The sequence below is a fragment of the Scomber scombrus genome, chromosome 21 (assembly GCF_963691925.1).
Source record: "Scomber scombrus chromosome 21, fScoSco1.1, whole genome shotgun sequence".
Lineage (NCBI taxonomy): Eukaryota > Metazoa > Chordata > Actinopteri > Scombriformes > Scombridae > Scomber > Scomber scombrus.
Window position 1 is genome coordinate 17480094 of NC_084990.1, and position 24649 is coordinate 17504742.

At 39.4% G+C, this 24649-nt stretch overlaps 2 protein-coding genes across 2 annotated transcripts in view; one reads left to right on the forward strand and one right to left on the reverse strand.

Annotated features, from left to right (window-relative positions):
- Window positions 1–3143: 3143 nt before the first annotated feature.
- Window positions 3144–4698, reverse strand: LOC134003780 (clarin-3). Its single transcript, XM_062443112.1, has 3 exons — window positions 4467–4698; window positions 3583–3768; window positions 3144–3415 (listed from the first exon to the last, which is right to left on the reverse strand). Exons 1-3 carry the CDS (start codon window positions 4696–4698, stop codon window positions 3144–3146), a joined length of 690 nt encoding a protein of 229 aa, XP_062299096.1.
- A 1816-nt stretch (window positions 4699–6514) lies between these two features.
- Window positions 6515–24649, forward strand: part of ptprea (protein tyrosine phosphatase receptor type Ea) — a 52299-nt gene continuing 34164 nt past the window's right edge. The window contains exon 1 of the mRNA XM_062442685.1: window positions 6515–6591. The gene's annotated coding sequence lies outside the window, so the exon portion shown is untranslated. The remainder of the gene's footprint in view (window positions 6592–24649) is intronic.

Sequence of the window (24649 nt, forward strand, 5' to 3'; positions counted from 1 at the left end):
AACAGACAGTATAGAGACTAAAAATAGGCACAGCAATCAACAGCAGACGTCATGTCCTGTTGCTAAGGTGTGACAGCAACGCAGTAGCAGTGTCATAAATGTCCATTACCTCATATGGAAATACAACAGGGGTAAATACACACCTTGAGAAGCACACACCTATCTTACTGGCACTTATGTGGAGGGAGAAGGTCACTCAGTGGTGATAAGGACATTAAATAAAAAATACCTCTGGGGAATGATTAGACTTTTCAGAGCGATAAGCTCATAGGTGGGCATTGCCACATTATCCATGTTTTCATTCATAGTAATGTGTGTTTGTGAAAGTGTTAAAACAAGTGTGGTAGAACACTCTCTCTCTCTCACACACACACACACACACACACACACACACACACACACACACACACACACACACACACACAGATATAGACCTCTCAGTTGTCCATGAGAAATTCCCCAAACCCTATGTGCCCCTCGTGGCCGAATGTGTGCCCCCCCTGCCCTGCAGCTGGAGGTGTCTGTTTCACAGGCCTCTGTAATGCGGGACCTGAAAGGATAAGGTTTCACAGGTACAAAAGTTTCTGCTTTAATCCTATCACACAGAGTGAGTGGTCAAGGCTCAAGGCTCCTGCATAATCCCGGGTTTATCCATTCTGGCGAGGCAAACAGACAGAAAAATGCAAAGAGGAAGAGATTACTGCCCATCTCTGATTTTATTCAATCAATGTTTGCACCGCAAACGGCGAGAGGGATCTCTCAATAGCAATTCAGCTATTCCACACCTCAACGCACACAGGAGGAGATCAGTAATGGATATAGTTAAATATCTCCTCTGGCAGCTGTTAAACAGGTTGATGTTAAGAATCAAGGGATCCAACATGAATTTAAAATGCCTATATTCCTTTCAATACTGAGTCTTTTATTTCTTATCATGGCATGGGAAATGAAGTGGGAAAATGAAAGATATGTATTGCATATATGTGCCAACTGACTGGAAAGAAGTATTATGGGTGTGAGAACGTGAATCAAGGAAAGGTTTTAGTGTTTTGTTCCGGCATGTCTTTTAGTTCAGCTACACTCTATTAGAGGTCAGACTGGGTCAATGATGAATTTCAGAGGGTGAAAAATGAAATGAGAGGGGCTCTAATGTCTGACAGATCAGTGCTGTGTTGTGAAAAGCTTATCAGTTTCACAGCAGGCGATTTTTCCCTGAAACAGGCTTATACGTGGCCTCCTCTGGTGAACACAACCTGCCCCAGCTTCACACTGGGTCCTATTCACAGCTACAAGGTTGTATCAGGATACATCATTCTACATTGTGGAAATTCTAACAAGATCATGGTAATTCAGTGCCTCTAATAGACTACAAACTGAAATTTATTGGACTAATGAATAAAATTGAACTCAGAAGGTTCAACTCCCATGAAACTCTTGCACCTCAGAAGGTGTGGTGGATTTCCTTCTCTACTGACAGACTTTCTATTGGGCCTGAATTGCTTTTGATTCATTGTGGAGAGTGTGCATTCTCGGAAACTTAATACATATTCACTCTGACGAGCACAAAGCAGATTGCTGCGTCCTTCTACGGGTCGCTTGAAGTGTGAGACTTGAAGGAAGAGTGGTTGCTTTGAAGACAGGTAGAAGGCGTTGCGGGGCTGAGAGGTGCTGTGAAGGGCATGTCCAAACAGACTTTGGCCCTGAGTGATGGGACACGGGAAACGGTAACAGGACACCTCGAGCCCCCTGCATGTCAACACAGTCATGTGAATCACAGCTGTGAGAGCGACTGAAGATCTAGGAGACAATAGACGCCAACTCACAGCGAGATCTCAGCTTCTACAGAATCAGCATGCTTTGTTTCGATCATTATTTGTCTGCATTGCTTGTTTTTTTTAAATCCTTTGAATGGATTAAGCAGATTTGTAATAAATCCTTGTCTCTCATTGAAGTTTTTCCAAATTGAACCCACATGGAAGCGGATACAGTCAAGATGCAATGCATCACTGGAGTTTAAAGGGCTCAACTAAAGCACTGCTTCCATCATGAGCCATGAATTGATGAAGGCAAGTAAAGTAATCCATGTGGCCTATGTTATACCCGGAACTGGAGCTTTCCAGTTGTGGGAACACTTGTGGGAACAATTTTTTGTGTCCTGTGTCACTGCTCCCTCTTTGAGACACTTTACTTTGCTTTCTGTCTTTTCTTTAGTAAGATCATGTGAAAGAAAAATCCCATAATAAAACAAAAAGAAAAAGAAAATCATCCCAATAATCTAAAATGAGTGAAGAAAGTGTGATTACTCCTGCTCAGGTTTAGGATTTGAGATTTGGATTGAGACGTCCCCCCTCCCCCCTTTTTTTCTTTCTTTTTTTCTTTTTTTCTCACATCATTTACGTCATCTCAGAGGTAGAGGGCAGCAGAGATTAAGACTCCCCTTTTCCCACCTCTTTCCTTTTATTTGAATTTAAGCTTTAGATTTTCCCATAAATGTGATTTACTCATCAACTACATATATTTTGTGCCAATTCCTCAACCTGTGTATTACTGTTTAGTAATCCAATAAACAATAAATGACAAGAATACAAACAAGTTGGCTGTAATTTAAAAAAAATCCATCCTCTTATTATTATTCAATCCAAACTGTTTATTTATTAACTTATTTTGTTTTTGACACATATAACATAAAAATGCCATTGCAATATTTGTATAGCTGTTCATTACTGAGACATATTGATGTATTAAAGACTTAAAGATGCACAAAAGGGGAAGACAAAAAGAAGTTCTCTATGAAAAATAACTAAAATTTTTCATAGAGAACTAAAAAACTAAATTGGTATCTTTTAAAACAAGCAAGCCTTCCGTTGTTCTTCCACAAAATAACTATAAAGATTTGTAAAGTGAAATCAGATGAAAACACTAAGATGATAATGTGATTCTAATAATGTGATGACATTAAACACATCTTTTTTTCACATGTCAGTGCCAAATGCCACAAATCTTTGTACATTGAACAAGCTGTACATTTATATTTTACTGTACATACCTACAATCCCTGTCTGTAATTTCCCATTAAACTAAGTAACTCCAGAAAGGCTTGGCGAGCAATCTATCAATGTCACTGAAAGCTGACTCTGTTGCCACTAATACATCATTATCTCTTTGGGTGCATCTTCAGTAGGCCTCTGCTGTTCTCTCCTCTGGGTGTAGGCTGCATGGTCATACATGTAGATTAAGCTGAGGGCGAGGAGAGAGAGCACTGCGTAAGGGATGAGCAGGTAGTATCCGACCTGCATTTCTACAGACTTGTTCTTCAGGTCCACGTCCTCATTGAAGCTCATCACCAATTCCTCTGCCATGCTGGTCAAGTTGACATTCACCACAAATAAGATGAGAACCAAAACGGACAAACATGCTGCAGGAGAAAGAGTATAGCACTGTTACACATGACAGAATGGGATAAAATGATATCCCAAGCACCACTTAAATGTATTCAGCATTGATTTTCATCAATGCAAATGCAAATATAAGCAGCTTTTACATCTCCCAGGTGCTTAGAGCTCCAACATTTGTGTCACTTACTGCTGATTGAGCTGCAGACGTAGACACCGATAGGCCCCATGTAGGTCTCATAAGGGTTACTGACGCTGTTGTAGAGGGAGATAAGGATGCTGCCAGCAGAGCACAACAGACACAGGCACAACAGGCACAAAGACAAAGCATGCAGGACCAGAGAGGCAATTCCCGTTCCTGACAACTTAGGAAACACTACACACAGAAAGGGAGAAAGAGAGAGACAGTACAAAAATATTATGATTATATAATTTAGTAAAGGTTGCTTGCACTTAACTATATAACAGGGCGGTGGCACAATGGGTGGCCGTTTAAAAATGTGAAACTCTGTGAGCAAGCATTTGCTTTGTGATAGTCAAGCAATAATGAGCAGTGTTGTTAATATATACAGTAAAACCTAAAACCAACCATCCACCCAGACAAAAATAAAACAAACAAACAAACAAACAAAAACCCAACCCTGGCCATAAAAGCGAGAGTGGTAGAAACCACCATATTTCTTCATTTAACACAAGTTGTATTTCGCCATACTGGTGGTTTTGGTTGCATTTGACCTTGTTTTTTAGGTCTCTGTCTTTGTTAACTGTTTTCATAGCAGCTACCTTCAGCAGAAGAAATGTTGTCCTATACAAAAACTGTTGCTGGGGTATATATTAAATTATCAAGCTTAAAAGAAACACTGATTCTAAACAAAAAGGCTGCTGTTGAATTATTTAAATCAACATTTTTAGTGCTATTTGGTGGAGGCAGAAACCTCAGAGATGATATTTCAAAAATATAAGAAAAAATATAACCAAACATCTATAAAAACATAGCTACAGTGATGTACTAAGGAGGTACATTAAGGAAATAAGTTCTCTTGTAATTTGGATGAACTGGCCCTTTCACGTTACCTTCAAAATCAGTTTCAGCTCCAAAAGTAGGACAAGAGACTCTGTCCATTAATCCTTCAAAAAGTTCCAAAGTGACTGTAGCAGTTCCATTGTAGAGGCCACTGCCACCTCTTGCGCACTCCATGGTCATTATAGCCCATTGTGTTGACATGCCAAACCCCAATAACCCAACTGATATGGAAGTAAGCAGCGCACTGGACATAAAATGTAGAGTCTTCTTAGTGGAAGGCATTATTGCTGTATTCTAGTTGTTAAATCTAAATACCAGGCTCTCCTCTCTAAAACACTGATGAAGCCTCGGAAGCAGTTTGGGACTATCTGATCCTCTAAGAGTCTGTGTATGAGTTACCGTTCAGGGTGGAGTGAAACATGGACTGCTGGTCATAAAATTGCTTGATTATGACTGTGACCTTTGGATAGAGAGGACCAGACAAAGCTGGTTGTCATGGTAGTGACACTAGTTTCCTCAACAGTTTAATTGGCTGTACCATGACAAGAAATTATATCTGTGTTGTGTTGTGAGCTTAATAGGACACACTTTATAAATTGAATGTCCTTTGTTCAGTGTCTGCACATGTCTTCTAGCTCAGGTGCACTTTGAAGGAACCATGTTCACAGCCTTGGATTCAAAGTCCTGTTCTTGGAATAGCTGGGTCATAAAACATGATGCAAATTAATTATTTACCTCTCCCCTGAAAGCAAAGTTACTGGAAGAGGAATTATCATCTGATCACACATATGTGTCATCAATGGAGCACTAAAGCCATGATTGGCTTCCCAGACTTTATTTTACCTGAAGAAGACCTGTAGTAATTCCAAACATCACTTACAAAATTAAAGGGAGCTTTGATGTAGTATTTCTAGAGTGGAGCAGATGTGCACACAACTACTCTGACTTAATTTCTGCCATTTCACAGAAGATATGAGGATATGTTTCAAGAATGATTCAACACAGGGTTTCACACATTTTGATAACCATAACTGTTCATCATAAGCAAAGCATCACATAAAAAAGTGACGTTTATTTACAAAATGAGACAACTTTGCAGGAAAAAGAAGGAAGGAAGGTGGAAGGTATTTTACAGCATTAATCAAGCTATAAAACTTTCAGAGTTCCTGATAATGCAGGTGTACATTTATATTTTACTGTACATACCTACAAGATGTATAAGATCATCTGTTTATGCTTTTGTAAAATATTTCTACCAGTCTTTAACATTGAATACAGTTTTTTATAATTATTATTATTATTATGATTATTATTTATAATACTCATAATAATACTACTACTAATACTACTAATAATATATATATTATAGAGATAGATATAATTAGTTTTTTCATTACAATACATTTTTGTAATACATTATATTGTAAAGGTAAATTTGAAATAAGATGTAGAGGTTAACTTTGTTTAATGTGTATATGTATATATGTATATATGTGTGTGTGTGCATGCATATATATTTATATATATTTAAATATGTGTGTATATACATATACATACATATGCACATACATACATAGGCTACATACATACGTATGTATGTATGTATGTATGTATGTATGTATGTATGTATGTATGTATGTATGTATGTATGTATGTATGTATGTATGTATGTATGTATGTATGTGTGTATATACATATACTATCTAAATACATATTTGAGAGTGTAATAATGTTCTTCTGGGCACTCTTTTTCTCTCCTGTACTTTATTTCCTCTATAAAAGTACTCAGAAGTTATTTAATCCAAAACTCATTCTACTGATTCAAATCACAATTATCAATGTGTTTTCGTCTAATGAGACCCCACAGTTTTATTCTAACATGAATTAAATGAAATTATGATAACACCAAACCATTTCTTAAGACTCTTTGGGACAAACTGGATGTCTCCATAACTTCCTCACGACTGACACGTGTTGTAATAAAGCATGTGGCCAGACTGTGGCTCCCTTTCATCGCCTAACAGAGAGAGGATCCGGTTGGTCGTCGACGGCCAGTTCTGTTATGTTGGAGTAAACACAAACTCCTCCTTCCCGGTGACAGGCGGCAACGCTGAAGCATCGCCTCGCCTTTCCCAAGACAATCTACGCTCAGGACTACGTGTTTAGGCCATCAAGGTGAGTGTTTGGATCACTTCATTTAATCTAGTCGTCTTTTGCATCTTGTCAGTTATTTGGCGGGAGGAAAATGTCTGTTTTTAGTCATTTTTACTGTCACACACAACGCCGTGTTACCTGTCCGTTACGCACAGCGGCGCACGGTGAAATTTCCACATACACAGCTTCACTGAAAGGTTAATTTCAGGAAGACATTCAGCTTTAATGAGGCAGTGAATACATTCCTTGCTAAACTGGCGGTGTTTACCGTACATATGGTTCAATTCTGGGAGCTCTCCGTTTGACAACCTGCAGTCAACCCGGTGCGTCAATGTGGGTAAATGGTACAAGCGTTTGGAGTTTTGTCCTGATCTCTCCTCTTGGTCTTTATTTTTCCGCGTTTAGCTTCCCAGGTTATCTTTGGCATTCACCACAATCAAGAATCATTCTTTTTTTTCATGTGCGCTTGTTGAATGCTTCTCTATGTGGGCTGCAGTTGAGCCAGTTTCAACATGTCCGTGAGCAGAGGCTGTATTGGTACTTCAGAAATCGTGGACTGAGCTGCTAAGACTTGTTACTCTTCTCCAGGTTTTTGAGTTATGTCTTGACACTTCACTCTTGTTAAATGTTGGCTGCAGATGGAGAAAATCAAATGTTGTCATGTTTGTTATGTATTAAACACTGTAGATAATATTAAACCCTATTGGGAAAGTCTGTCCTCAGGGAAGTCAGGGGTCAGGGTCAGACACAGATCAGCATCCCTGGAGCAGATTGTCTTTAGCAGGGTGCTGGGTAAAGGGAAGGGGAGATTAACCGCTACACTTGAGCTCTTTTGTCAAGCCTGACATTTGTCTAATCAGACCATGGAAATGAAAAGTTAAATGAACCAAGACATCACAGAAGAAGTGCTTCACTGCGCATTGACAAGAGAACAGACTTTGACAGCCTGAAAAGACCTCAATTCAGACATAATTCTGAAACAGAAAATTGGAAATGAAAGTAGTTCTGTATACTTTTGTTTTCGTTGAAAACAGGGCTGCTAGATTAGCCCTCTACGGTACCATGATCATATAAATGGGCCATGACTTCAATTTTTTCTTAATAATAATATAATATGTTCCTTTTCATTAAAAATGCCACATTCTCAGAGACACCTGACATCTCTTCAGTTGAACTTGAATAATTAAGCCAAACATGTCAAACCTGTCAAGTGAGCAGTGGTCAGCTGTCTCTTCGTGGGCCAATCACTTTAAACACAGAGATCCATAGTGCTTGTATTGAATAGACATAGCTACCTGACTTTGGAAGGCAGTCAACTATCTATCACACACTCCCTATTCCTGCAATTTCCTGTTTCATCATATCACACCTGACTTCATTTAAACCAGTCTTTGCGGCAATGTGACGTATCCTTCACCTTGACTTTACTGTCTTTACCTTCTCTTTTTTTCTCTCTTTCGCTTTTTCACTTTTATTGTCTCTGTAATATTTCATCACAAATTCCATTTCAGTTGTGCTGTAAGGACCCCGGGATGAATGGAAATTGCTGTCGAAGAAGCTAATGAGGATGCAATGAAATAAACAAATAGTCAGCGCTTGCCTCGACAAATGAGATTGTGTAAGGATGCCGGAAGAAATAACATTTGACTGCTGAGCCCTGTTGGCAGATTGATTTCGCTTTCATCTTAGTCACTCCAGTTAAATTTTGTTCTCTGAGGGCACTTTGTACTTGCTGGAAACAAAAGAAACCTGAACTGGCTGCATAATGTTGAAATCAGTCATAATCAAAATGACTTGAGTCGCACTTGTGTGAACAGCCGTTCGTTTTCTACTTTTTTGTGAAGTCTCAGGAGTTATAATGAATATTACAATGATATATATTTCACTAGAAGAACTAATTTAGCAAAGAAATAAGGGTCAGAAAGGAGGTTGTTTTTACAAGGCAAATTCTTTTAATAAAATGGTACTCCACAGGTTTATAATTGCAGTATCTATTTTCAGCCTACAGTTAATTGTTGTTTAACACACTGCCAAGTCTTTTGGCTATAGTTAGAACTGTGCAATGACGTATAGCAATGCTTGTGAAGCGCGTGTTATTGGAGTGTGGGTGTGCTGTGCAAAACCAACAGATGTTGTGATTAATGAAACCCATAGTGAGGTGGAGAGAAATGAAATGTGCATACCTGGAGTTTCTAACAGCTTGCTTGGTATAAACCTCAAATTGGCTGCACAGAGTTAATCCCTGCAGCTCGCCCACCCTCTATCTGCAACCTCTCTCTAAAGTGTTGGAAACACTAACTTTGAGTTACCACAGGAAGACTATACCACATGCTGTGTGGTGCTCCCTCTGAGGCTGCAACCACGTTAACTACACTCTGCTTTTCCCTCAAATAGGCGGAGAAGGAACTAATTGGTATAAAGTCTCGACAATTAGGGCCTGGTCTGACCCAGAACTTGTCAGATATTTGCCGGCAGAAACGGTTGTAGCCACTTTAGAAAGCCTCATGAATTAGGCATGGCAGTTGTCATAGATCTTCCTTTTAATATAAACAGCATTTGTATCCCACCTGTTATTTTTCTGCTTGCCTTAGTGGAGGCTTGCTTAAGCACATTAGACTGCAGTATGTTGCAACCGTAGGCTTGTTTGTGCTTGCGGCTTAATACTTCAGATTGCAAGCCCTACAGTCTGGTTTTGGATTTTGGCATCATGCTTGAATGATTTAGTCACGATAAAACACATTACAAGTTATGCAGAATGAGGAGATAATAAAAATGAATGGAGTGTGCCAATTTGTAGTAATAACCTGGGGCAGTTGTACAGCTTGTACAAGATGTGACATTGTGTTAGAATAAAAGTATGAACTGTGATTAAAAACAGTCCCATACCAACAGCAACTACAGCGAAACCATAGAAAGCAGAAAAAGAGCATGTGAGTGGTGTATTGCTTCCTGCCTGAAGGACTTTGGTAGGATTTGGAAAGCCCCGTGTCCTCACAGTGAGGTGAGACCTCAGTGACACAGGGAGGGTGTGTCTCTATCATAGGAGGCCCTATTAAACACATGGCTTGCTGTGAGGACAGTCTGCAGCTGTGCAAACTGCTACCTGCAGCCCTCCCTCTCCATTTGATGATCTGTGTTACAAGCACTCACACCCTGCTGCTGCTGGCTTGTGATTGAGATACGTACAAACTTAAGCTGTGGAGATTTGTGTTTGTTTACTATCAGCCGTGTTAAAACTCAGCAAGGTCACTGCTGCAGCATAGAAACAGCTGGACAGAGATCAAGGTTCTCCATTTTCAGATGCGTCAGAACTCACCAGCCATCTGTTCAAAAGAGGCATTTGTAAGTTTATCCTCTGAGATAAAAGCACGGCTGAGCATGAGACACAAGAGAGTGACGATCTTTTGAGGAGAGGTTCAAATGAATTTTGAAAATTAGCGGTACGACCCCTAAAAAGCTGTCTGTCGGTCTCAGTTAGCACTTGTCTGTTGGAATATTTATTATGTTGTTTTTCTGTGTGCAGTGGATTCAACTGTTTATAATTATGGTAATATTTAAATTCCATTGTAACCCTCGTTAGTTGCTGTGGTGAATGTAAACCCAGAAGATGACAAGAAGATGTGAAGCCAATGTTTCCCTACTTTTTTGGCTTGTGACCGCTCACCACAGGCTATGGCCTTAGGGTGATTTTTTTTTTCTGTCTAAGATCGTTTCATGTAAAGGGTTTTTAGGCCTGAAGAGTAGAGGAAGTATCCAGTGTTTTATAAATGAGAAAAAAGTTAAACATCATTTTTTTCCAACAGGAAATGTTTTCTTGCCCGTGTATTCATCTTACCTTCGGACCTCCTGGGGTTCCCAATCCCCAGGTTGGAAACCACTGGGTCAAGCCCTTCTGGTTTGAATAAGAGAACATAACAGAGGGAAGTATTGAATGATGTCACTACACCACAGCTGTCCAGTAGTAATATGGGTGTATTCTCTCCTCCAGGCAACACATGGCTTCTCTATTGTATTTCTGTCAGTCACGACATGATTGCATTACAAAGCACACCACAAAGCACTTTTTTTTATGACAGGTTTTCAGAGATTGAGTTGGTGACTTTGCAGTTGTTTTATCAGTCTCCAAAGAGAGAAAAAAAATATGGCAACCTAAATAATGACCTGCTCAGGGAAAACAGGGTGGAGCCCAAAAGAGATTAAGTCCCTACCCTATGTGGCCTGATTTAACTTAAGTGAAAGCAAACATCTCCAGCCCTGGCTTGAGCCATGTTTCAGTCCACTTTATCTGAATGAATGACTACAAAAACAGATACAAGATTTTCTGCAAAAAAACGGACAAAGCTGAGAACATGGTTAATAACACAAAAGATTTGGCCAATGAAGATTCCCTTAAACGCTGTTTGTCTGATCTTTGTGTGAATCGGAGAAGCCATTTTATACAATATGCACATAAGATGTCACGCCCACACACTTCTACATAGCTTCATGTTTATGATGATATATAATGTCTCTGGAGGTAAAAGATGATGCAAATAGTGTGAAACTGAGTCTTACTGTACTACCATACACATAAGTATACAGTAGTGGAATTACTGATGTTTCTTTACAGTCTTGGGTATTTGTTTTGTTGCATATTGCTCTGAAATGATATGGAAGTCTAATGCATATTTTACGTATTTGCTCGCATGCAAACATGTAAAGTGGCTTCTAATTGATTCCAAAACGGCAGGCTGTCTCACATGGTGATGGTGCATATAGAAAGCGTGATTATCTCCCCTCATATCTGCAGCACTGTAAGCTATAAAGCCTGGCTGCAGATGAATTAAGGTCTCACTCGGCCTCATGACTTGCGTTATCAGCCTCTGCATGTAACGTCTGATAGATTTTTCATATGTTCATATCCTTCGCATATCAACACATGCAATGATGTTTCTTTTGCACCTCGTGAAATGACACGAAAAGCAGCTGCAGTGTCTCCTGTCTATATTGAAATGATACTGTGGGATCTTTTTTTTTATTACATCAAATACAGTTGGCTCTTTGAGTGTTTTATTGGCTGTTTTGGAGTTTACAGGCTCTTACGCATTTCGCCGCTCCTCATGTCGAGATGAGATGAAGCTGGGTGCGAGAGTTAAAAGAAAAAAGTGTGAAGTAAGGAGTGAGTGTAAGTATGAATGGTTTGGCTGTATCACTACAGAGGTTGTTGACATGGAAGAGTACAGTGCTTAATGAATAATGGATGCTTACTAAAGCAGCCCATTTCTTATTCATTCTTTCAAGGCCGCTACACAGGGAGTTGTGTGTGATCATCATGTCAGCCTTTCAATATTTTCATTGTGCTTTCAGTAACATGATGCAGTTTGAAGGCCCTGGAATAATTCCAGTAAACAATTCCCCACTAGCAAATGCAAAATGCAAAGCATGATAGGCTAATTCCAGAGGGCCGCTTATTTTATTGTATCATTACGTCAAAAACATATTATCATTGTAGCACTCCACCAATTCTTTGTAGATTCACTGAATGAAGAAAGCAATCAATTTTACTCTTTAAAAAAAAAATGTATTCATTCAAAGTCTCATCTGCGCTGAGAGTCCTTTTAACATCTGTATTCCTGAGACTTCTAATAATTACAAGTGTACTGATGACATCAATAAGGCCTGCAGTGACAGCGACAAGCATTAATTCAATGTCTGGCGTTGTCACTTTTTGTGTTAAGCTGAAAAAGATGTGGAGTGGGGAGCGAGGTCAGATCTCTTCCATTAAGAGCACCTTTTAACTTATGGCTCTTATTACATTGAAGCCTCTTTTTTTTGACTGTGATGAATGTGTCCAAATGAGCACAGTATGCAGCATCAAGCCCACAGTCACGGGTGAGCTGACATGCCCTGCATGCTGATAGGCATGTTGGGCTCAGGCGAGCACCAGTAAGCACTAATGTATGGGATGATAATCAGAGCTGTCTTGGATGATAGAAGTGACCAAGGTTAAAGGCAGTCTGGATCATGCAGTATGTTGGAAATAAAATGTTAGCATGAACACTGAAAATGTGTCATCTGATTGAATTCATGTAAAGTATGCTATTAAAGGATGTAATTTTAGCTGTTGTTATGTCTGGTATTTACACACATTATCTGTGTATGTAAAGATAAGAAGCGGATATTGTTTAGATAAAACATAAACATAGACATCTAGACTCACAGAGATGGAGGGATAAGCAATAATAGCTCACGCAATGCAAGCCTTGTCACATTTTACATATACAGTAGTATTTGGGTTTCTCAGATTTCTAACAGGCTGTAAACATGAAGGACCTGATGGTGGTGAAGGCTAACAGAAAAAAGGGATGGTGATGTCAGTCCACCACTGTTGAATAGATTAAGATGGAATTTTGTACAGACATTCTTGGTCCCCTGATGATGAATCCTAATGAATTTAGGGATTTTCCGACGAAAATTAACTCTAATTCTAACTTTGCTATATAATCTAAGGATCAAAATATTCCAGTTTCACTTATGAACCTTTGTAATTGGCTGCCATTGCAGCTATTTGTTCATTCATTTTATAGAGGGCTGGTTTTTATAGTTGATGAAATGACACTGCATGATTAACAAGGTTTTGTGTTTCATAATGCTGATCACGCATATTTTTCCTGAGTCTCCTCTGTCGACCCTCCAATAAAATTCTCGTATCTCATAGGTGATAAGACCTTGGCATTTGATTAACATTATTATGCTCTTCAAACAGTTAGATGATTGCTTCTGCCATGTTTATGGCATCACCATGTAATCCTTTAGTAAATAAATCAGTGTGAGAAGTTTTTTCAATGTGTAAGGTTTTCATGCTAATCAACAAAACCATCCTGTATGTAGCTGATCATCGCAGCTTTTGGTCATGCAATATGTTTTCCCACCTGCAAAACCCACTGTTGACAAAAACACTTTTCTAAACACAGCCAAAGGCTTTATGTGCTCAATCAGAGACAATGCCGGACTCACGCCGTTCACTGATGAGGGAATGATGGGACATTTGTTTATCCTAATTAGAGTCTGCTTTGATGCTCGCAGAGATGCAACCATGATCAGTTATTTGGTGTTTTTTTTACCAAAGAGAAAACTGGTAATTTGATGACTATGCTATATAAGTAGGGCTCATTTTTATTTATTAAATATTAATGCTAATTATATCAATAATACAAAAAAGTCCATGGGAAAATTCCTCTGTTTAATCTTGTCTCATTTTTCTTAAAGGAACCTTGGTGCATAGTCATTAGCTTGTTTGCATTTTCCTTTCATTTAACTCTTCACTTTCCTTCACCTGATCATTTCCTGTTTACAGCAAGAGGACATTGTGTTCTGCAGATTATTGTGGTCAGCGTTGTTTAGCAGGAGGATTACTTTGACTGCATGAACATATTAATGTTTAATCCAACCTTCTCCATTGAAGAAATGCAGCTATTATCCTGTGAAAATCACTCAAACACTGAAACAAGCATTGACGAGGAGTTTTACAACCTGTTGATGTGAATCTATGTAGCTCATATTGTATCATAACAAAGCTCATATAGATAGCAGTATTAATTCACATCTCAGTTTGTTGGGTGTCACAAAAGCACATAACACTGAAATCAGTGTCACATTAAATTCCAGATGCGAAGGAAGTGATTCTGATTTACTCAGTGGCTGCTTATATCCTCTTTCATTAAGTCTTTGAGATGTAGTGCTAGCTACATTTGGTTATGATAATTGAGCAACATGTGCTAAATGCTTAGCTTCTCCTATATCCACCCACTTGTTTCTCTTGGCCTCCCTGTTTCATGGCACCTCGTACAGTGATACCGCTGTGTGTCAGATAACAAGGAGCAGGGATCACAGGCAGTCGTCTCAGAGCCCCGAGTGTTTTCTCTGCTACTCCTAGAGAACCTATATGTGCTGGCAAATAAGACTAGAGATCATGGTAATCATAATAATGATGTGTCCCAGGGCTGAATGTCACACGGTGTTTCTCTTCGGGCCAGCCAGTGAGTGCTTCTTAAAACAAATGTCTATTTTCCAGATTATTCAAAACCTTTCCCTCCATGCTTTCACTCTCTCTCTGCATCTGGAGCTCACACAGAAGACAAATATATATTATGGGATATGTATTTTTAACGATGGAAGACTGTGTCCCCTGTGGAGCTCCTCTATGTGGTGTGTGTCGTTGCACAATGACTAATTTGTTATCCTGCTGGAGAAATTACACGGGCGCTTTAGAAAACAACCACACTGGATGGCTTCATTTGTGTATCCGTGTTGTTTTTATTTATAAATCACACACCACTTCCTGCTCTACTGACATGTCTTTGTGGTTTAAGCGCTAATTCAAAGAAGTGAAAAACTGTTGGATCTTAAATCAACTGGTTATGGTATACTACTCTTTAAGTTGATTGGCATTGCTTCACAAAATTAGGTTTCCTAAATTATATGTTTGGATTGAACTTTGCACATGGAATTTGACAGTAATTAGATCCATGTTTCCTTGTTTACCTTTTACAAGTACAATCTCTCTGGGCTGTACATATACAGGCCTTTTATCAAGACTGGTGGGCAGTGGAGTGTGACACATGGCTGACATGAGAGACTGAAAAATAGACCCACTGTTTAGTGTGGAGAGGGGCTCAACAAGGAGACAGGAAAGGATTTGATCATCAGATCTGTCCTCCCCGGAGAGGGAAAACGCCTTACCCTCTGAACACGCTAAGACACTCCCTCATTTGCAGTCTTTTATACTTGCCTTGGATGAACCAGTGTAAGATGAGGAGTCAGACAGTAGATACTTGGACTGCTGGCTTTGTTAGAAGCGGCATGCTGGGGTTTTGTCTTCTAACGGGGACCTTTGTTGGGATTACTGTGTGGTTTATTTGATTTGAGGCAAATATTCAGTGTATTCTGTTGTTTCCTTGGCAGCGTTTTCAACCAAATACGACACAAGGACACAGCGCTCTGAGCCATCAGTGATGTCTGTCCGACTTGGCCTGAACTACAACATGAAATAAATAAAAGGCTCTGTACTACTACCAATTCATTATTGTACTATCGCATCCAGCAGCTGGGCCCCAGCAGGGGACTAGTTAGCCGCTTAGTTAGCCAGAGAGATGCCTTCAGTCTCATGGCAAAAACTCATTAGTGCAGACTAGTTGGAGTCCATTTTCAGCATGTTCAGCTCGAGGTACACACTGTCTCTCATGTGTGGCTGCACCAGTGAGCAGTTGGTCCTTTAGTGCTGTGCACTTTTGTCCTGCAAACAGCCTGCACTCCCGTGGCTCTGCTTGATTGTTTTCATTAGTCTGCCGGCGGTAGCTTGATACTACTACTCACCACCATGGCTGTCATTTTCCATGAGCTCTAAAAATATGTGAGAGGTGAAGCAGAGGGTTGTTTTTATAGTTCCCCACCCTTGTTGTTGCTATCATATCAGTATGGAGTCTGGTATAAAATCCTACATGCTCCAGGCCACAGATTTCACCCCACATTCCTGTGCCTGTAATTGGTTATTGTCGAAATACGTAGGTGGGTAAGCTGTGGAGGGGGTGGACTGGGTGTGGAGGGGAAATGAAGAGAAAGTGGGAAAAGAGAGAGAGAAAATAGGGGGTGGGTGTATATATGTCTCTGCTCAAACCACTACCACGAGCACAACTGTGAAAGATGAAACACAGAGAGCTATGTGCCAAAATACATCCCCCCATGATGAAGAGGAATTTTTAACACATCTTTCATTTGCATGTGTCCAATTAGTTGTCCTTCAGATCCTACTGGGGTGATGGTGGCAGGGGGTGATTGCTTTTGGGATCTCTTCTTTTAAAGCACACAGTGTTTGCCACATACAACGTGTGTGTATCAGCATGGTTACATTTGGGTCCTGAACTAATTTGTTTAGGTGTATTTTTGGAGGAAAAAAAATAGAAAATAAACTGTCAGATTAATCAATAATGAAAATAATCATTACTATATATACTACATCGTATTAAATAGACAACAGAAGTGTTTCTGCATCTTTCTTTGTTTAGTAATTGTTGTAGCTGTTTTTTTCCTTCTGCAGCACAGCATTTCATGGTATGGACCTTCATTGCAAATTTTTGCTAGAGGTATTTTGTCACGTTTCAATAGATGGTAATCATAGAAAAACCTTATCTGTCTCAAACACACTGGACGTCATTAGATAATGCTTCCCCTTTGATGACAGCATTCAAAGATGATCTGTCACAAGACTTTGCTGAATTGAACATTTTCTGGTAGCGTAGAGATCATTGTAACAGTTGATATCCACTGCTGTCCTGTGTCAGATGCAATAAGTCAGAGAATTTATAATTGATGTGTTTAATATTTTATTTTTTAGAGATCTTATTTTTCCATAAGGATGGAAAGATGTAATAATGAATAAGAGAAAGGAACCTTTAACATTTCAGTGCTAGTGTATCTCTGAAGGCCCTTGGCTACAGTATGTTTTGACATTAATATCAGCAACTTTCTACTTTGTGACATAAAAATAGGTTATTAAACACAGCATTCAGGTGATCGTTCTGGAACAGTAGGTGGGTTTATTAGCAGAAGCACACCCTGCTTTTGACCTTTGGAAACTCACCAGAATTGTAATGATTTTCTGTCATCACTCTCTCGTGTGTGATGCCCCGAGAAGAACTGCCTCTCCTGTTTTCAAAAGCAAAACAATACAAAATTTAGAGTTTGTTCAACAGACAATATTTGTTTATTCATACACATATTAATCCAGGGTAGAGCTGCAATGATTAGTCAACTAATCGATTAGTCGATTGCAAGAAAATATATCAGCAACTATTTTTATAATCAAATAATTCGTTTTTATGACTCCAGATTCTCAAATGTGAAAATAAGCTTTCGACTTTTGGACTCTTTGTCATTCCTTACACTATTCCTTTTGTCTTTTTGGTTTTAGAAAGACTAACAAATGATAACAACCTCCAAACTTTTCAACATCTGGAGAAATTCAAAGCTTGGCAGGCCGGACGGGTTTATCTATGATTGGACACTCACTGTTTGCTTAACAAGCAGTCGATTTGAATTCTCATATTTTATTTATAAAAGTTTTGTCTATTCATTCATAACAATATCAATAAGAGCATGATGAGATTGTTGGCTTTGAAATGGCAGTCAATGGGAGTCTGTAGCAATGCTGTTTGTAATGGTTTATGCTTTGTCACCAAAGCTGCATCTAATTAAGTTCCTTAGAGCCACCCATATATAACCCACTGTAATTGCTTTAAATCTTTCCCATCTAAATTGATTCCTTTTAATATGTCTGAAATTGAATTAGACCGAGGTGTCTTGTAGAATCATTTTACTGAGGTGAGATTTTTACATGAAGAATAATAGGCTGTGCTTGTTTTCTTGTTCAAACAAACGGCATCACTCATCACTGTAGGCGACTGTGAAGAATGTTATTGTAAGTTTTAAGTTGTATTAAAACATGATGTTAGCTTTGTGGGATTTCTTGAATCCATGGTGCAAGTCTTTTATATAGTTATGGCAGAGTTTCAGAGAGAAGCTGGAGTGAATTACAGCCTCTCTCTGAGTCACGTCAGCTGATTGGCAGCTACTCTGATGTCATTTGTTTTTGTGGGGCAAGGACAGGTCATGCAGACTGATCTGTATTCTCTCTCTCTCTCTCTGTTTCTCTCTCTCATAGTTTCTCCTCCCTCCCCTCCATCCCTTCAGTCTGCCGATTTCCTGTCTTCACATCTTGTGTATAGTAAATCCCACTGATCCTCTCTCTCTAGTTTGTGTCTTTCTTTTGATTTTCCTCAGCTTCTTCTTTAACAAAGTAAATAACAACAATACGTGTCACTGTGAATGAAAGAGTGCTAACAAAACCCAAGATACAAGAAGTATCTAACTCTTTAATCTCATTAAATGAATGTTAGTGCCTATTCCCTACTTTTCGTGTTTCTGTTTGAAGCCATAGTATTAATGCTTGTGTTTTTTAATAAATCACTGTATTAAATTTCCTGAAAACGATAGCTGTGGAGGCATGCAGGACACCATCATTCCATCTTGTATATTTTTAAGCTTAGGCTCATGCTCGCAGCCAAATAAGTTGTGATGATGAAGCACTTTGCCTTTGCTACAAGCAACACTGACGCCAGTAATACTCTTTGAAACTGTTTCATGCTTACATTTGGTACAACTTAAGAGATTACTGTGTAAAATCTTCTTTACAGGGGAACACAATGAATAAACTACCATCACAAGATATGTGAACTTGTCTAGACAGTTGGGTGCCTTTTATATCACAGTAAAGTGCTACTTGTAACTTATGCATCCTTCAAACACAGCATCTGTTTTTACTACAGGCCCACATTATAATGCACTATCTTTAAAAGTTGTAGCCTAAAGACTATATTGCCATTTTAATTTATTTTACAACATCTAGCAACTACACTAATAGGTTAATTGGAGTTGGTGAGGTCGTAATCTGACAAATCCAGTCGGATTCCGGGGGATTCTGGGGGATCTTGAGACTCTCTATGGGCTGCCAGGGCTGCCGCTTGTCTAATCACTCCTGACCCTATTAGAAATGAGTCCCCCTTTGTTACTGTGCAGCACTGTCAGTTCTGGGGTAACAAAAAGTACCATTGTCTTTCATTGCTGTGGCTGCGATAGAAGTAATCTGTAGCTGTAGAGCTGCCTCAGGATTGCTATAATCCAGATTCAGTATTAATGACAGTCTAATCCACGCATTTTTGACTCTCTGGAGAGGCTGACATGGCATCTCTGTTGTTATTTGCTTGTGTAATGTCACTGTTGCTAAAAATGAAGGGGGTTGCTTACGGCTTATGTCATGAGGGATGCAATATCCTGTTCAGATTGTGTGCGTGCTGCATAGCCAAGATGCTGCACTTGTCTGATACCAACACAGACAATGCAAGGCTGTCATGTTGCTGGATGTGTCAGATATGTCTATGGATTCACTTTGAATTCAATCAGCTTCCCTGATGGCCAATAATAATTGTTTTTTTGTATGTTTTCCTTCTGTTTCTGAAAATATTCACGCCTAAGAACAGCGTGACTGACAAATACAATAATTGCGTGTCAGTGATGAGCATGCCAAAGGACCACGGGGGTGTGTTTGCTCACCCGTGCACAACATGCAGTGAGGGCAAATGACATGAATGGCAAAATTGTGGTCCTGTACTGTGTTCGCTAGAAGGGGCTCTTTTGCTCTTTGTTTGACACAAAGGGATGCAGAGATAGACGAGTAGATGTGTGTGAAATCCATCACACAGCTGCTAGCTTGGCACAATGATCAGTAACCCCCCCTCCTCTCCATCAGAACCCTTCCTACACTTTCTTATCTCCTCTCCTCAGAGCTGTGCACGTGGGCCTTTTGTTTACAGCTCTTTCCAATGATCTCCTCCAGTAATCCCACTGACAGGTAGCATGACTCTCTGACAAGCCCCAACCCTTTCATCCCTTTAGTGATGGCCAACACTGATACTGGTCATGCTAGAGCTAGCACTCACTCTTCAGCACCGGCTAAATCTAGAAGCACAGTTTACATGTGAGAACGTTTTCAGGTTCAAGATCTTCCACTCTCCCTCCTTTTCCTCATATGGTCATAAAATGTTTAAAATAAATGTACATAATAGCCAATGCTTTCACAAAATGGTACAGACAGCCAGGTTTCGTCACTCTTTTCTCAGCTGCTTTAACCACCATAATTATCTGTACTGTTTTTTACCACCGCCAAACTCACATTTGAATTGTTCTCATTTCCATATTTTTCAGTTTCTATTGTTAGACAATTGAGTGAACACAAAACAGTAATTTGATAATAAGTCATTCATCCTGTTAACCAGGTGCACTGCAGCAATGAGACTGTGATCACATCATTTTTTAACCGTAAAATCTTCTCCCAAAACCAACATAAACACAAAATAATGACAGCACTACTGTGTGTTCTGCTGGCATTTGTGACAAAAAGCTCTTTCCTGCCACAAGGCCCTGATCTGTTTTTCCCTTCTGCACTAAAATATGAGCAAGGCTTTTAAGATATATTTAGGGTTTTAAAAGAGGCTGTTTTTCGGGTGGGAATACCGACAGCATAATGTGGACAAAAGCACAAATTGAAGAAGAAAGGTGTATTTTTAGCTGACTTAATGTGGATATGGTCTAAACTTTGTACTGTTGAGCACAGTGGTATTTACTGTAGTTCATGTTTGATTTACAGACAAGTGTGAGGAGAGTGTTTTGGATCAATGGAGGCTAACAACAGAAACACAAAGTGCTTGAGTTTATGTCATCATGATGAACTGTGATGTGGTAAACATGGTGAAATGTCATTAAGTGACACTTTGGTTGACTGGATGTACATAATGTGACAGATGTTATGACAGTCCTGGATATGTTTATTTCCTGGTGTTACATGATGGGTGAAGTTTTGCAGTCTTTGTCTCTTAAAGTCTCATGCCATGCCAGAACTGAAATGAACTAACAATAAACAATAAATAAATAATGTACACGACTAGACAAATAAATCAATGCCGTGGAGATAAATCTCACCTGTCAATGTTGCCTGTACTCATTTATCAGTTTCATGGGTTGAATTTATCACCGCAATATCACAGCAGAGCCTTTAAAAATGTAACATTATCTTGAATCAGCAGTCTTGGGTTGTATGAGAAGAAAATCAATGGTGTCGCAGTTCGAGTGTAACTTGCCATCCATCAGTCCTTTGGCTGACTGGAGTAGCTACTGTAGATGATGTGCTGAATGGCCAATTTCCTGTTACCTGTTTAAGATAGAGTACCACAGTAGCACTTCTCTTTCAGCTCTATGGATCATGATTTCCCTCAGGGTCGCTATAATACTGCTAGGACATAGATTAAAATAGCAGGCCATGGTATTTGCATCTGTAATCTCAGCCCCTGGATAGTTTGAGATCCAAGAAATCCTGTTTTGGATATTGTTTGAAGCATGGCAGACAGCAAGCTATGCTCAGAAGAATAAGCCTGTTCATGAAATGCACATCATGTCTACAGCAACGGATGTAATTCCATAGTAACTTTCATTTTTAGAAATATCGACAATGCGGTCAGTGCATCTGCCACCCTGTATATCTGATCCTTTTGCCCTCCAAGCTGCAACCCAGTGGCCTCCAATGTGTTTTACGTTACATGTAAGAATTATACAGCAGAGTTTACATGACTGCTTCCTGGAAGGAGAGTAATGTGGGGGTGGGGGTGGTTGCAAGTTCCCTCTGTCTGATGACTAGATTACAGTATTTACTTGTGCGGGCTGCTGGGCCTGTATATCAGCTGAAATGGTGCCTTTGAAGAAAAAGATACAAAAAGGTTTGAGAACTTTACTTCTGGCATGGCTGGTCACTGATCCTAAGTGCAGTGGATGTTACACTGTAAATCACTCATATCCTGTTGATTTAAGTTTACAGGGCATTCTTCCTATGAGCTCTGACTTCCTGTTGCAGGATTGCTTTCCTATGGACAGCATGGGGGTGTTGAGCTGTGTCTCTGGTTGACTTTGCTCACGTGATAAATCAAAGATTAATTAGATGTGTGTGGAAGGTAATAAATACATTAGACACATTTTGGATTCTTTCTCATAACTTGAGTGAAGTTATGCTGTTACTGATCATATAACTACTGACTGACTTGGACAGACCAGACTAAACTCATCTCATTCTGAATAACTGTTTAGTTCTCAATCCCTGATATGAAATTAATGTTAAACGCCAAGACATTCTTATCTCACACTGATTCAATATCTGAGGGTCGCCCTGTCATTAAGAGGAAATGTCCACGATTCTGCAGCTGGGGCAGTTACAGGCACCCGTTTCCTTTTCCCCCTTATCTGCAGGCTGATTGTTTGACATAAGCAAAATACTTAATATTTACTTACCATGAGACTATAATTTCATATCTGCAGTGGTAGACTAACACATAGGTAACGAGTATATCAAAATCGGGATAATGTCAGGATTTTATTTTATATTATTATAAATTATATTATTACCAGTCAAAAGTTTGAACACACCTCTTCATTGTCTTGAATGAGAAAGTGTGTTATAATATATGTCATATATTTGTTTGCCATGCTAGCAGCATAGCTTGATGAATGCCTTAGTTGAAGACCTTAGTTATAAAGAATTTCAACTTCCTGACTTTCCATTCAATATGTTCCACTTGTGCAACACTTGACATGACAGAATAATGGCTGGTCAGCCCCAGCTGTGGATTGAGAGCTAAGAAACTATGCCAACATAATAACGATCTTGGCTGTCTTTACAACATGCAAAATAAAATAAAAAATAAAATCATCACCTGCCAGAAAACCTGCCTGTCCAGACAGACAAGACAATGCAGCCTTAGGTTGTAGCCAGATATACACCCTGATTGAGAAATCCACAGGGTCTTTCTTTTCTTTGTGTGAGTGTACATATTTCTTACATGTCCAGTAATATCAGTCTATCTGCAGTTGTAAATAGAGTGGGAGACTTCTAATTGTTCTGGGAGCGGTTTTCCCCGTTATGTGTTCTCATTTCAATTTTTTTTCTTTTAATTATATCCTCAATGACTTAAAACGTCAGACTCACCCAGATTGTGTTACAGTCATATGAGTTTATGCTATGACCACCAGTTTTCATTAGTTTAACTTCATCTCTAAGAAGAACTTGTTTTCCATCAGTTTGACAGCAGACAGCTAATACTACAATACCCAAGATAGATGCCATTATTATAAAAAAGCCACTCAGAGGTAACCCTGGATAAGATGTGGATGTGCTCTAACTGTCATCCAAGTGTCTAAGGAGACGATATCTAAGGAGAAGATGAATGGGAGTTTAACTTCCAAAACGAGGGGCACCTGAAATTTCCCAGTAGTGGAAAGGAGCTAAAAATGGCAACACTCTCGCCATATTTCATATACACATTTTTTTCTTGTGTAATGACCTCAAGCTGTGGCCACATACTTTTCTTATTGTTTACTTGGCCACCACTGGTAACCACTGTGATCTGGTATTATTCAGTGTTGAAGTATGAGTCATTTTAGAAAACTAATACTTGGCTTATGTGTGTGAGACACACCCTCAATGAATGTTCTAGGTCATAGCTCGCAAATATACAGTTTTAGTGTGCTCTAATCTGGCTTAATATGCCACATAACTGAGCCAGCGCTGAGAAAATGATGACAGCTGTGTTCCTGTAGTCAGAGTTGACACACATGACGGGAAGACGGTGCACCCAGAGCTGATCCAAATATGTCTCCAACTCTTTTCCCAGTCTGTATCCTTTTGTCTTTAGTTTATATGTCTGTCGGGGTGTTGTCGCCACTCTCTCTATCTCAACCTTTTCCCTTTCTAGTTCTCACAGTCCAGCTAATTTTATACCCCCAGTGTTTGGCTGTAAACTACAGTTCACACACAGGATATGATCTAAACTGTTTCTCTTCCTGCTTGTGGACAGCAAGTCTTCTGAGTCAGCGTCGTACAATGACAAAGACGCAGAGCTGAGAGAAATACTTCCCCATACCAGTAGCCAAAGGTGTTAGATTTAGAGGGACAGTTAAGCTGTTTTGTATTGTTATAATAATTAAGCTTGCAGCAGGAATGTATCTTGAAATGTATCTTCAAAGCTTAAAACATTGCAGATCCGTGTCTTTTTGTTGATGTAAATGTTCCTACTTTTGGAAATTCTCTGTAAAAAGAAGCGGAGGCGTTTATGACACTCGCGCTCTCCGACGTGCAAAACATCTCCGTTCCCAGACAAGGTTGTGCAGACAGACAAGACATGTAGCCCTGGGCTGTAGCCAGATATACACACAGATAGCTTGAGAAATCCATGGGGCTTTTCTTCCCTTTGTGTGGGTGTTCATGTTTCTTACATACCCATTAATGTCAGTCTGTATGTGTGTTTTTGTCTCCTTGTGTGTATCAGAAAGTGGTTTGTAACTGCCTGTGTGTTAAGATATATTTGTTTCTCCCCTGTTGTCCTGGAATACCATTGTTTCTCCATCATGAATATTTACCAGGTGGGGTTCATGGAGTTTAAGTGTT